This window comes from Vanellus vanellus, assembly GCF_965231255.1.
Source record: "Vanellus vanellus genome assembly, contig: HAP1_SCAFFOLD_70, whole genome shotgun sequence".
Lineage (NCBI taxonomy): Eukaryota > Metazoa > Chordata > Aves > Charadriiformes > Charadriidae > Vanellus > Vanellus vanellus.
In genome coordinates, this window is record NW_028128467.1 from 768012 (window position 1) to 780286 (window position 12275).

Below are 12275 nucleotides of genomic sequence, written 5' to 3' on the forward strand. Positions count from 1 at the left end.
GGCAGGTCCTGCCCCTCACTGGTGGCTCAGGGCTCTTCCTGGGGGCTGTGGGGTGTGAGGGTGAGTGAGGCTGAGTGTAGGAAAATTCTGTGACACCTCCTGCCCTCCCAAAAAGGGGCAAGGACAGAACAAAATCCAGAGTCCCAAAAGAATCACAGAATCATTGAGAATTGCAAAAGACCTTTAAGATCATAGAGTCCAACTGTAAACCTAACACTGCCAAGTCCACCACTAAACCATGTCCCTATGTGCCACGTCTACACATCCGTTAAATACCTCCAGGGATGGTGACTCAACCACTTCCCTGGGCCGCCTGTTCCAGTGCTCGAAAGCCCTTTAGCTGAAGAAATTTTTCCTAATACGCAATGTAAATCTCCCCTGGAGAAACTTGAGGCCATTTCCCTCAAGTCCTCTCTCTCATTACTTGGGAGAAGAGACCAACCCCCACCTCGCTACAACGTCCTTTCAGGGAACCGTAGCGAGCGAGAAAGTCTCCCCTCAGCCTCCTCTTCTCCAGTCTGAACAACCCCAGTTCCCTCAGCCGCTCCCCACAAGACTTGTCCTCCAGACCCCTCACCAGCTTCGTTGCCCTTCTGTGGACACGCTCCAAGACCTCAATGTCTTCCTTTTACTGAGGGGCCCAAAACTGAACACAGTACTCGAGGTGGGGCCTCACCAGTGCCAAGTACAGGGGGATGATCACTTTCCTAGTCCTGCTCACCACACTTTTACTGGTACAAGCCCGGATGCTGTGGGCCTTCATGGCCACCTGGGCACACTGCCAGCTCATATTCAGCCACCAACACCCCCAGGTCCTTTTCTGCTGGGCATCTTTCCAGCCACTCTGCCCCAAGCATGTAGCACTGCGTGAGGTTGTTGTGACCCAAGGGCAGGACCGGGCTCTTGGCCTTGTTAAACCCCACACCATTTGCCTCGGCCCATGGATCCAGCTTGTGCAGATCCCTCTGCAGAGCCTTCTGACACTCAGGCAGATCAACACTCCCACCTTAATTGGTGTCATCTGCAAACTTACTGAGGGGGCACTCCACCCCCTTGTCTAGATCATTGATAAAGTTGATAAAATGTTATGAAAAAAGCATTTTCTCATCTCCTTTGGGTAATTAAAAGCCCTTGAAACATGGTGGAACCCGACTAGATACATCCCTCTGGGCAGAACGCTATGCGTTCACCAAGTTCCTTCAAGCCCAACTACTCATCTCAGTTATTACCCATCTACTTATCCACCCAATCAGACCATAATGTCCTAACTGGACACAAGAATACTGTGGGGAATGAGGCTGATAGCATAGTGTTCGGCGCACAGTCTAGTTGGAGGCCTGTAGTAGCAGTGCTCCCCAGGGGTCAGTACTGGCCAGTCTTGTTCAACATGTTAATCAACGTCCTGGATGAGGGCACAGAGTGTACCCTCAGCAAGTTTGCTGACATCTGTTGGAAGGGTAACACAGCAGGGCATAGGCAGTCCAGGAGGTTCTTGGATTGTATTGCCAATGTCTTTCTCCCAGTGGTAGGGGAGCCAACGAGGAGAGGAGCTCTGCTGGACCTTGTCCTTACCAACAAGGAGGGGCTGGTAGGCAGTGTCAAGCTCAAGGGCAGCCTGGGCTGCCATGACCATGAAATGGTCGAGTTTGAGATCCTCAAGGCAGTGAGGAAGGTGTGCAGCAAGCTGACCACCCTGGGCTTTAGCAGAGCTGACTGTGGCTCCTTGATGCAACTGCTCAGTATAGTGCCATGGGATGAAGCGCTGGAGGGAAGAAGGGCCCAAGTAAGCCAGTTAATATTCAAGGCTCACCTTCTCCAAGCTCAGGAGTCATGCATCCCTACAAAGAAGAAGGCAGGCAGAAAAGCCAGGAGTCCTACATGGATGAACAAGTTGCTCCTGGACATGCTCACAAGTGAAAAGGAGGCCTATAGGGTGTGGAAACAGGGGCGGGAAGCCTGGGAGGAATACAGAGAAATTGTTCAAGCAGCCCCGGATCAGGTTAGGCAAGCTAAAGCCCAGATTGAACTAAATCTGTCCAGGGGCATCAAGACAAACAAAAAATCCTTCTTTAAGTATGTCGGTGAGAAAATAAAGACTAGGGAAGATGTGGGCCCTCTCCGGAAGGAAATGCAAGAACTGGTCACCCGGGACAGAGACAAAGCTGAGGTCCTCAATGACTTTCTTGCCTCAGTCTTCACTGGCAAAGACTGCAGCCACAATGCCCATGATGCAGAGGGCAAAGGCAAGGAGTGGGAAAATGAAGAACTGCCCACTGTAGGTGAAGATCATGTATAAACCACCTGAGGAACCTGAAGGTGCACAAGTCCACGGGACCTGATGAGACACATCCGCGGGTCCCGAGGGAACTGGCAGATGAAGTTGCTAAGCCACTATCCCTCATATTTGAGAAGTCGTGGCAGTCTGGTGAGCTTCCTGCTGACTGGCCAAGGGGAAACATAAGCCCTGTTTTCAAAAAGGGAAATAAGGAAGACCTGGGGGACTACAGGCCAGTCAGTCTCACTCCTGTGCCTGGCCCGATCATGGAGCGGATCCTCCTGGAAACTCTGCTGAGGCACATAGAAAATAAGGAGGTGATAGGTAGCATCCAGCATGGCTTCACCAAGGGCAAGTCATGTCTGACAAAATTTGATGCCCTTCTATGAACGGGTTACATAGTCTATGTTACATGTCTATGTCCTTTGGCATGCCAGCCTTTCCTACCAGGGTAGTGTCTGCAAATCCTATGAAAAAGAACACTTGCATCTTCTCCAGGTCCTTAAAAACATGATAAACAGGGCAGGTGGCAGGACAAACCCTTGCAGGAGGTTTCAAGCTAGATGCCTCAATGCAGAGTACCACGCATTGACCACACACCTCTGAGCCCAAACAGCCATCTGGTTAGTTACCCATCTACTTATCTACCCATGCAAGCCATGACATCCTAATTCGGGCACAAGCATACTATGGGGGAAGATGCTGAAAACTTTGCTAACTTCCAACTTAAAAGACCAGCACTGCTCTCCCTGCGCTGAGCAATCGTTTTCTTCCATCACAGGAAGCAGAGAACGGTGGGACACAAGCTGCCCTGGGTAAATCCAGGGTTTCAGACACCCACAAATGGGTTCTGAGCGGACACACTCTGGGGCACAGCCTTGAGTTCCTCTGCTTATCCGTGGGCCATTTTTCTAAAAGAGCATGCAATATTTGGATGCTGCCAGTCATCAGGGAGTTCCCTCCCTCAACCTCCATGGCCTTTCAATGATTACGGAGTGTCATTGGACATGCTGGGACATTGGCTTACCCTGTCATCTCCCTCAGCTGCCACCCCTCCTGTCCCATAGACTGGTAAGGATTGTCTTAGTTAAGGTGACTTGGGAACAATCCACTGCTGGTGGCGTTCCTCCAGATTCCTGCCCTGAGTCTCAGAGCTCTGGGAGACCTTGCTGGGGCAGAATGAGGCAAAGAGGATGTAGAGAATCTCCGATATAGCTCCACCTGCTCTATGAAACTCAGCAGTGGCCACACAGTGGCTTTGTTTCTCCTTGAACACTTCCTGAAGGAGTAAGCACTCATTCTGGTGCCCTTGAATTGCCTTTCAGGGTTAGATTGAATTGCGATGTGGACTATAGCTGAGCTTGGAGGAGGCTGTCCTTGAAGACCAGCTGGACTGAGCTCTGCCACCATGTCACAGCTCTGTCTGCCACAGGAACGGCTCCAGCTCGTCCTGTCTGTGCCCCTGGCTGAGATCATTGCTGCACGTTTGGGCTGAAGCCCCCCAGCTGTGGCACCAGGCAAGCGGTGACTTGCCATAAGGAATCCTGGTACTAACAGTCCAACACCCTGTGTGTGCTACTGATGGGACAAGAAGAGGGGGTACTCATGGCCAGCTCTTCTTCTGCTGAGAGAAATGACACAGCTGGAAGTAAGTGTCTCTGCACAGCTGAGGGAGGGAACATCAGAGATTGCATCATTTTTTTTCACAGGCGGTTCCCCTGGAGCCCCAGGGACACCTCCAGGGAGCCCAGAGGGGACAGAGAGAGTGCCACCGTGGGCTGGTCCTCTGCTGCTGAGCTGGGCCGGGCTGCTGGGACGGAGGGAGCTCCTGGCAAGCGGGCAGCGCTGCAGAGAGACAGCTCTGCCCAGGAGCAGGGCTGGGGGCACTGCCTGCAGGCAGAGAGGGGAGACCTGCGAGGCAGAGTGAGCTTAAAGGCAGTTGGGAGTGGGGGGTGGTGAGAGCTCACTGGGGCAGAAATCTTCACCGCCCTCTGTGTGGTAAGTCTCAGGGTGCCGGGCAATGCAGCTCCAGTTCCTGGAGGGATCTCCTCAAGCTGGTCCATCTGAGAGCTGCTGGGCTCTGTCAGGAGGACTGCACCCCGGGGCTGTGTGCCGGGGCAGGGACTTTGCCAGGGTCAGCTCTGCGCCTGCCTGGGGAGTTCCCACGGAGCTTCTGTGGGGAGAAGCAGTGGGTGGAAGGAGTGACTGCCAGCAAGGCAGATGCCTTCTGTTGCTGAGATGGACCTGTGTGGGTCAGGGCTGCTCCAGATCCACATCACCCCAGGATATTTGCAGAAGGCCCGTTTTGAAGAAGGACATCGAGGCACCTTTCCCCTGAAAGGGAACAAGTCTGTGCTGTGAGATTTCTCCTCTCAGCTGCTGGGTGGGCAGTGGGAGGTGGGAATGGAATTCTCCTTTGTGGAGAAGGCACAAAGACCCCCGTTTTCGATAGCACTTCCCTGAGCTGCTCCTGAGCCCCCACACACCCAGAGATGCCCCCGGGCAGCGCTGTGCTGCCAGGAGGGGTCTGCAGGGCAGAGCTGAACACACAGCAGGTGGGATGGGCTCTGGGGCACTGGCAGGGAGGAGACCCGTTGGCAGAGAAGCAGCTCCAGGCAGGGGCAGCTCCTGGCAGCCCAGACACAGGCAGGGACAGAGAGGGAGCTGCTGCGAGACATGGCCAGGCAGGGGGGATCCCGGCACCTCCTGCCATCCCCTCACCTTCAGACAACTTCTCCGCAGCAAGCCTCTGCTCTCCTCTCCCGCCCACCCCACAGCCACAGGGTCCATGGCCCGAGATGCCTTCTCGGCAGCTGCACCTCCAGTCCAGGAGAAGTGTTTTTGTCCTACAAATGATGCACAACACAAAAACAAGTACCCTGCAGTGTCTCTGTCTGGAGACACTGTCACTGAGGAGAAGGCTTCACTGCACGCCTGTCTGACTGCCTCTCCTCACTTCCTTTTTTCAGAGCACAGGCGCATTTCTCCTCGTGTCCCCACCCGTCTGTTGAAGTCTGCATCTCAGGAATTGGGGAGGGGGTGCGGGTCAGCTTCTCTTCTGCCTCTGACTCTGGGAGTCCTGCCCCAGACGTGTCCTCATGGAAAGTAGGTGTCGAAGCAGTATTTTGCCTGATAAGGGAGCGTGTCACTGAGTTTGTGGGGTTGGGAATGAGCTGGGTCATTCCTCATTCAGCTGTGGGAGGGGGATTTCTGTGAGGAATGGCATTGGGATTTCCTCAGAGAAGTCTCTCCCAGTTTGTCACTGCCTTTTCCTCCTTGGTCAGGTCCCCCTGCCCAGAAGCAGCAAATGTCCAATGGCAGTTCCATCACACAGTTCCTCCTCATGGAGTTTGCAGAAACACGAGAGCTGCAGCTCTTGACCTTCGGGCTCTTCCTGGGCATCTACCTGGCTGCCCTCCTGGGAAACGGCCTCATCATCACTGCCATCGCCTGCGACCACCGCCTCCACACCCCCATGTACTTCTTCCTCTTCAACCTCTCTGTTCTTGACCTGGGATCCATCTCCACCACTCTCCCCAAACCCATGGCCAATTCCCTCTGGAACACCAGGGCCATCTCCTACGGAGGGTGTGCTGTCCAGCTCTTTTTCTTTCTCTTTTTTATTTCAGCTGAGTATTTTCTCCTCACCGTCATGGCCTATGACCGCTACATTGCCATCTGCCAACCCCTGCACTACGGGACCCTCCTGGGCAGCAGAGCTTGTGTCCGCATGGCAGCAGCTGCCTGGGGCAGTGGGTTCCTCAATTCTCTCCTGCACACGGCCAATACATTTTCACTTCCCCTCTGCCAGGGCAATGCCCTGCACCAGTTCTTCTGTGAAATCCCCCACATCCTCAAGCTCTCCTGCTCACACTCCTACCTCAGGGAAGTTGGGCTTCTTGTGGTTAGTGCCTGTTTAGTCTTTGGGTGTTTTGTTTTCATTGTGGTGTCCTATGTGCAGATCCTGAGGGTGGTGCTGAGGATCCCCTCACAGCAGGGACGGCACAAAGCCTTTTCCACGTGCCTCCCTCACCTGGCCGTGGTCTCCCTCTTTATCATCACTGGAGTGTTTGCCCACCTGAAGCCTCCCTCCATCTCCTCCCCATCTCTGGACCTGGTGGTGTCATTTCTGTACTCGGTGGTGCCTCCAGCAGTGAACCCCCTCATCTACAGCATGAGGAACCAGGAGCTCAAGGATGCCCTATGGAAACTGACCCAATGGACGCTGTTTCACCGACAATAACCTGCCACCCCTTCTCTGCACATTGCCCAGGGCTTATCTTAGATCATGAGCCTAATTTTCCTCTTGTCATAACCCTGCTTATTCATATTTTTCTGGGTTTATACTACTTGTTCTAAGGCTTCATCCTACTGGGTCTGACCCTTGCACAACACTGAGTCAGATGTGGCCGGTCAGGTAACAGCTCTTAAATGAAACGGGATGTCTCAGGTAGAATAGCGAGAAAAGGGAAAAGCAGGGAAAAAAAAAAAAAACAACCATGGGCTGAGATAAATATCGTTTAATAGAACAGTAACAGAAAATAAAAGCATTAGCAGTAACAACAACAATAATAATAATAAGTATATATAGAATAAAGTGATGCAAAATATATTACTGTCAACACCCAATGATCATTTGCCCCGCCTGTCTGGAGAAGTGATCACCGATTCCTTCCCCCAAGCCAACTCCCATTTATATACTGAGCATGACGTCTATGAGATGGAACATTCCTTTGGCCAGCTTTTCTTGTCTGTGCCCCCCCACCTTCTACGGGAAGTTGAAAAAGTCCGTGACTTAATATAAGCATCACTCAGCAACAACTAAAACAATATGAGTTAGCAATGTTATTCTCATAGTCAATCCAAAACACAGCAGCTACCAGGAAGAATATTAACTCTATCCCAGGCAAAACCAGGACAGCGTCCGCCCCTTATTCTATACCATCTACCTCATGCCCAGGTCTTACACTTTTCCATAAATCACCACCATTTTCCTGTCTTTGATATATGTATATATGCACACAGATATCATTCCCTTAGTCCATGGCCCATCCCACTGAAATGGCCCTTGAGTTCATTTAGTCCATGACTTTGGGCTCCATCTGTTGTAACTGTCTTTCCCGGCAGGAGACGTGGTGTGTGATGTTGAATTGTTGCGTGCTGCATCTGGAGCTCACAGCTGGTGTAGCCGGCATGCCCCATGCCCATCATCTGTGGGTTGAAGATGTCGATCTCAAGACAATTCCCGGGTGCCAGTTGCTGCAGCCACTTCTGGTTCCATCACTTCTGCACTTTGCTCAGTTTCATCAAAGTTCATTCTTCATTAATTTAGGTCACTTTCACTGCAATGCCATAGATAGAGCATATAGCAACCGTATCAGTGATGACATATAGTGGTAATTTAGCAATAAATATCATATCATTTGATTCATTGGCCATTCTCACCAAAATCAAATCCCCTTGAGGAACACATCGGTCATCCCCATGCTCCCGCATCACCCACCAAGTGCACCCAGGGCCTTAAACAAAAGAAATCCCACAGATAGGTTTGCCTTTGCCTGTGTCAGGAATAACCCAGACTGTCTTCCCAACCATATTCAAATCCTCAAATGTTACCTAACCAGGTGGCGTTTGCTAAATGTGTATCCCGACTTTTGAAGGTCCCATCACCCATGGCTCTCAGTGTAGTTTATAGCAGTCCATTGTATTGTTTCATTTTCCCAGAGGCTCGTGCACGGTAGGGGATGTGATACACCCGCCCAATGCCATGCTCTTTGGCCCAGGTGTCTATGAGGCTGTTTGGAAATGAGTCCCATTGTCTGACTCAATTCTCTCTGGGGTCCCATGTCGCCATCAGACTTGCTTTTCAAGGGCCAGGATAGTTGTTCAGGGCGGTGGCATGGGGTAGAGGGTGTGTTTCCAGCCGTCCGGTGTTTGCTTCCACCGTTGTGAGCACGTGGCGCTTGCCTTGGTGGGTTTGAGGGAGTGTGATAGAACCAATCTGCCAGGCCTCCCCGTATTGATATTTCAGCCAACGTCCTCCAGATCAAAGAAGCTTTAACCGCTTGGCTTGCTTAAATGCAGCACACGTTTCACATTCGTGGATAACCTGTGCAATAGTGAACGTGATCAAGTCCACCCCCTGGTCACAAGCCCATCTATATGTCTCATCTCTTCCTTGATGGCTTGAGGCGTCATGGGCCCACCAAGCTATGAATAGTTCACCCTTACGTTGCCAGTCCATGTCCACCTGAGCCACTTCAATCTTAGCAGCCTGATCCACCTGCTGGTTGTTTTGATGATCCTCAGTGGCCTGACCCTTGGGTACGTGGTCATCTACACGATGTACTTTCACAACCAGATTCTCTATCTGGGCAGCAATGTCTTGCCACAGTTCAGCAGCCCAGATGGGTCTACCTCTGCACTGCCAGTTGCTCTGCTCCCACTGCTGTAACCACCCCCACAGAGCATTTGCCACCACCCATGAATCAATATGGAGGTAAAGCGCCAGCTGCACGGGGGCTCACAGCCGGTCCCGGGTCACCCCTGTGCCTGTGATTTCACTTTGGGGCACATTCCAGAGCCACCAGACAGGCAGGGGTTGGGAGACGATATTGGAGGGAGGGCACGGACAAAGCGCTGTAGCACCTCCAGGAGAAGCACTTTCCACTGCCACAGGCTGTGACGTGGGCGATAGCTTGGCTCCCAGCGACACTCATCCTCACCCAGGGAGAGGAAGATGAGTGCTGTGCTTTGCACCGCCTTCAGTGAACTTTGCCTGGAGGAGAGACTCTGCGATGTGGTTCTCAGTGTGGGTGGCATTGAGTTCAGTGCTCACAAGAACATCCTCTGTAGCTGCAGTCAATACTTCAGGTCAGTGCTTGGAACAAGAGGGGATGGGGACACACAGCATTTCCCAGGCTGTGTCACGCTGCCTTAGTGTCTCTCCAGCGCTTCCCTCGGCACTGAACCTCTTTTCCAGCACTTCCCCATAGTCCTGGTGCCTCCTTGGACACTGGAATTCATCCCCAACCCAAGATCTCACAGCAGCGCTGGAAGCGGTGTCTGACGAACCCCCAGATGCGGTGCAGGGCTGGAGCGTGGCCACCCGGGCTTGTCTGCCGTGGGGCGGGAGGTGTTCCTTCCCCACACAGCGCCATTCTCTGGTGGTCTTGTTGAAGCAACGGGGGCACTGGCCCTGTGGCTCTCTGTGCACAGCCGGAGGCAGTGACTCCTTGTTAAAACAACCGGCTCGTAACACATGAATTAATAAACCCCATGGCCTCCCAGCGTGGCTACTGCGTGTGCCCAAATTGGTGCCCCAGGAAGGAGGCACAGGGGATAACAGGGTCCGGGTTTAATGCAGCAAAGATGCTTTTCCCCCAGCACTGCTTTGCTTTTTTCAGGGCTTTGTTTTCCACCCGCTGGAGCAATGGTGAGAAGGTCGTCTATAAAATCCCCAGCACCTCACCTGAAATGATGCGGCTCATTACCAAGTACGCCTACACCAGCACAGTACCTGTCACGGCCGACAACGTTGAACATTTGCTGATAGCAGCCGACCAGTTCAACGTCATGGGCATCGTCAGACTGTGCTGCGAGTTCTTAAAGTCCCAGCTGTGCTTGGAGAACTGCGTCGGCATCTGGAGATTCACCGAGTATTACTACTGCCTTTATTATTGACTTTATTATTGACCTGCGAGAAGACGCCCATGCTTTCATCCTCCATCACTTGGACGGGGTGACCAGGGTGTCAAGAGAGTTTCTGGAGCTCTCCGTCAACGAGCTCCAGCGTGTCCTGCAGAAGGAGCAGCTCTGTGGGAAAGAAGGGGCCACGTTCAAGGCCGTTATGCAATGGATTGCTCAGGGCCTGCAGAACAGGAGGCAGCAAGTTGCAGTCTTGCTGGGCAAGGAAGAGTGGAAGGGGGGACAGAGGGCATTTATTTAAAACAAAGAAAGTCTAGGTTATTCTTACCTTAGAAAAAATAAACTCAGCATTTTTGACAGTAAGGACTTTGTTTGGGACTTTTGAAATCCTGCCTTCACAAGGGTATAAATTTGAAGTTCATATTCACTGTACATACACGCCACTCACCCAAATCCCATTGCTTGTTGGCACGTGCATGGTTTCAGAAGGCACACACACTGACACTGACACTATGGAAATGATCAGGTATGTGTTGTCTATGAGTGCCCAGGCCACAGTTGTGTGAGGCATTGCACAAGCATCTGAAATCCTTGCCCAAAAGAGTTTGCAAACCACCTGTTCCTTTCGACTGGGCTCGAAAGGGGGAGCATCTTGCATAGGGGAGGATGGCACATCGCTCTCATGTTCTTGAGGCAGTCCTGTTCGAGTCATGGTTTCAGTCAGAGTCCTTCCTGAACGATCATTGCCTGGGAGGACAGCACCATAAAGGCAGTCAAGTGCCTTCTGGGCCACCTCTGGGGGACAATTCTCGGCCTTCGAGGTTAACATCATGAAAACTTTCCAACTGCCCATGCTGTCCCAGGAGAGAGATTGGGACACAAAGTATGGAATTACACGAGTGATTCTCTGTTCACGAGCACGAGTGGTCCCAGTCAAATTGGGACACCCCAAATGCAGTTTCACACATGGTTCTTATATCTTTAGAGCATTCAGGTACAACACAATTTGAGTGATCGCTACGTAACACGCACACGCAGGCTGCTGTTTGGCAAAGCAACTCTCATGCTGTGGCATCATCATCCACCTGCTGCTCTCCTAATGGAGACGTCCCTGGAGTCGGTCTTGCTGCAGTTCCTTATCTCTGATGCCAGATCAGGGGAGGGTTTCACAGGGGTGTCAGAGGGGCTGGGAGGCTGGCGTCATCCGGGCAGTGCTGGAGTATCCTTTCTTCTTCAGGCTGGGGGCTGTCTTCTCCTCCCGACAATGAGCTGGGTCCGGTAGTCATGCTGACTGAACCATGGCTATGCAGTACGCAGTAGAAACGCTGTATATCTTAAGAAAGTTCATACAATTTCGTACTCTAAAGAGTAATTGCTACAATAGTTCTGGAATGAGATTTTCCTAACAGTCCCTCCTTTTCCTTTCACCGTCAGGGTCACACTATACTCTTCATTATTTAAGTCGTAAGTCAAGTTCATAAGGTAATACACACCCATTTAATTAGAAAGCAAAACAAGAGAGTGAATACAACAACCCAAATCCTTTCAGTTCACAGTCCTGTTCCTAAGTCTGGGAGCCAAGAGGTTAGCCACCCAAAGAGATTTAGGGGAGATCCCTGCCCTATTTTGTGTAATATTTTTAAATGAGTCTTTCTCTTGTTTCTCTCAGTTTTGTTTTTCTGGTCTTGACTGACATAAAAACCCCAGCAGCTATTATTCAAGAACGCACCTACTCTGTCCTGTACTTCTAAAGGGTGCTCTAGAGCTAAGCCATTCTATATAACCATTTTTGATAAAAATTTGATTTCTTCCTCTAAGGCTGTCATACTGCCTGCCCTCATTAATGGCTTTTTCTAATTCTCTTGACACATTCGCAGTAGCCCTTTCTAGTTTTGCAGACCCTCACTGTGGGATAAAATCTGATACAGACAGGTGGAACTCAGTGCCACATTATCAAAGATATTTGTGAAAGGCAGGTCCTGCTTGAGTAACCTGATCTCCTTCTACAACGTGGTCACGCGCTCAGTGGATGAGGGAAAGACTGTGGATGTTGTCTATCTGGACTTTAGTGAAGCCTTTGACACTGTTTCCCACAGCATTCTCCTGGAGAAACTGGCTGCTCATGGCTCGGATGGGCACACGCTTTGCTGGGTAAAAAACTGTCTGGAAGGCAGTGCCCAGAGAGTGGTGGTGATCGGAGTTAATTGCAGTTGGCGGGCGGTCAGGAGTGGTGTCCCCCAGGGCTCAGTGCTGGGGCCAGTCCTGTTTAACCTCTTTATCAATGATCGGGATGAGGGGATGGAGTGTACCCTCAGTCAGTTTGCGGATGACACCAAGCTGGGGGGGAGTGTTG

General features: G+C 51.6%; 2 protein-coding genes across 2 annotated transcripts in view; one reads left to right on the forward strand and one right to left on the reverse strand.

Moving 5' to 3' along the window:
- LOC309684386 (olfactory receptor 14C36-like) overlaps positions 1–12275 on the reverse strand; it is a gene marked incomplete at both ends in the record, with an annotated part of 283296 nt that overhangs the window by 251451 nt on the left and 19570 nt on the right. The gene's annotated exons all lie outside the window — the stretch shown is intronic.
- On the forward strand, positions 5583–6518 carry LOC309684414 (olfactory receptor 14I1-like; the record flags this gene model as incomplete). The annotated part of the gene is made up of 1 exon (XM_082500336.1): positions 5583–6518. One exon carries the CDS (start codon positions 5583–5585, stop codon positions 6516–6518), a length of 936 nt encoding a protein of 311 aa, XP_082356462.1.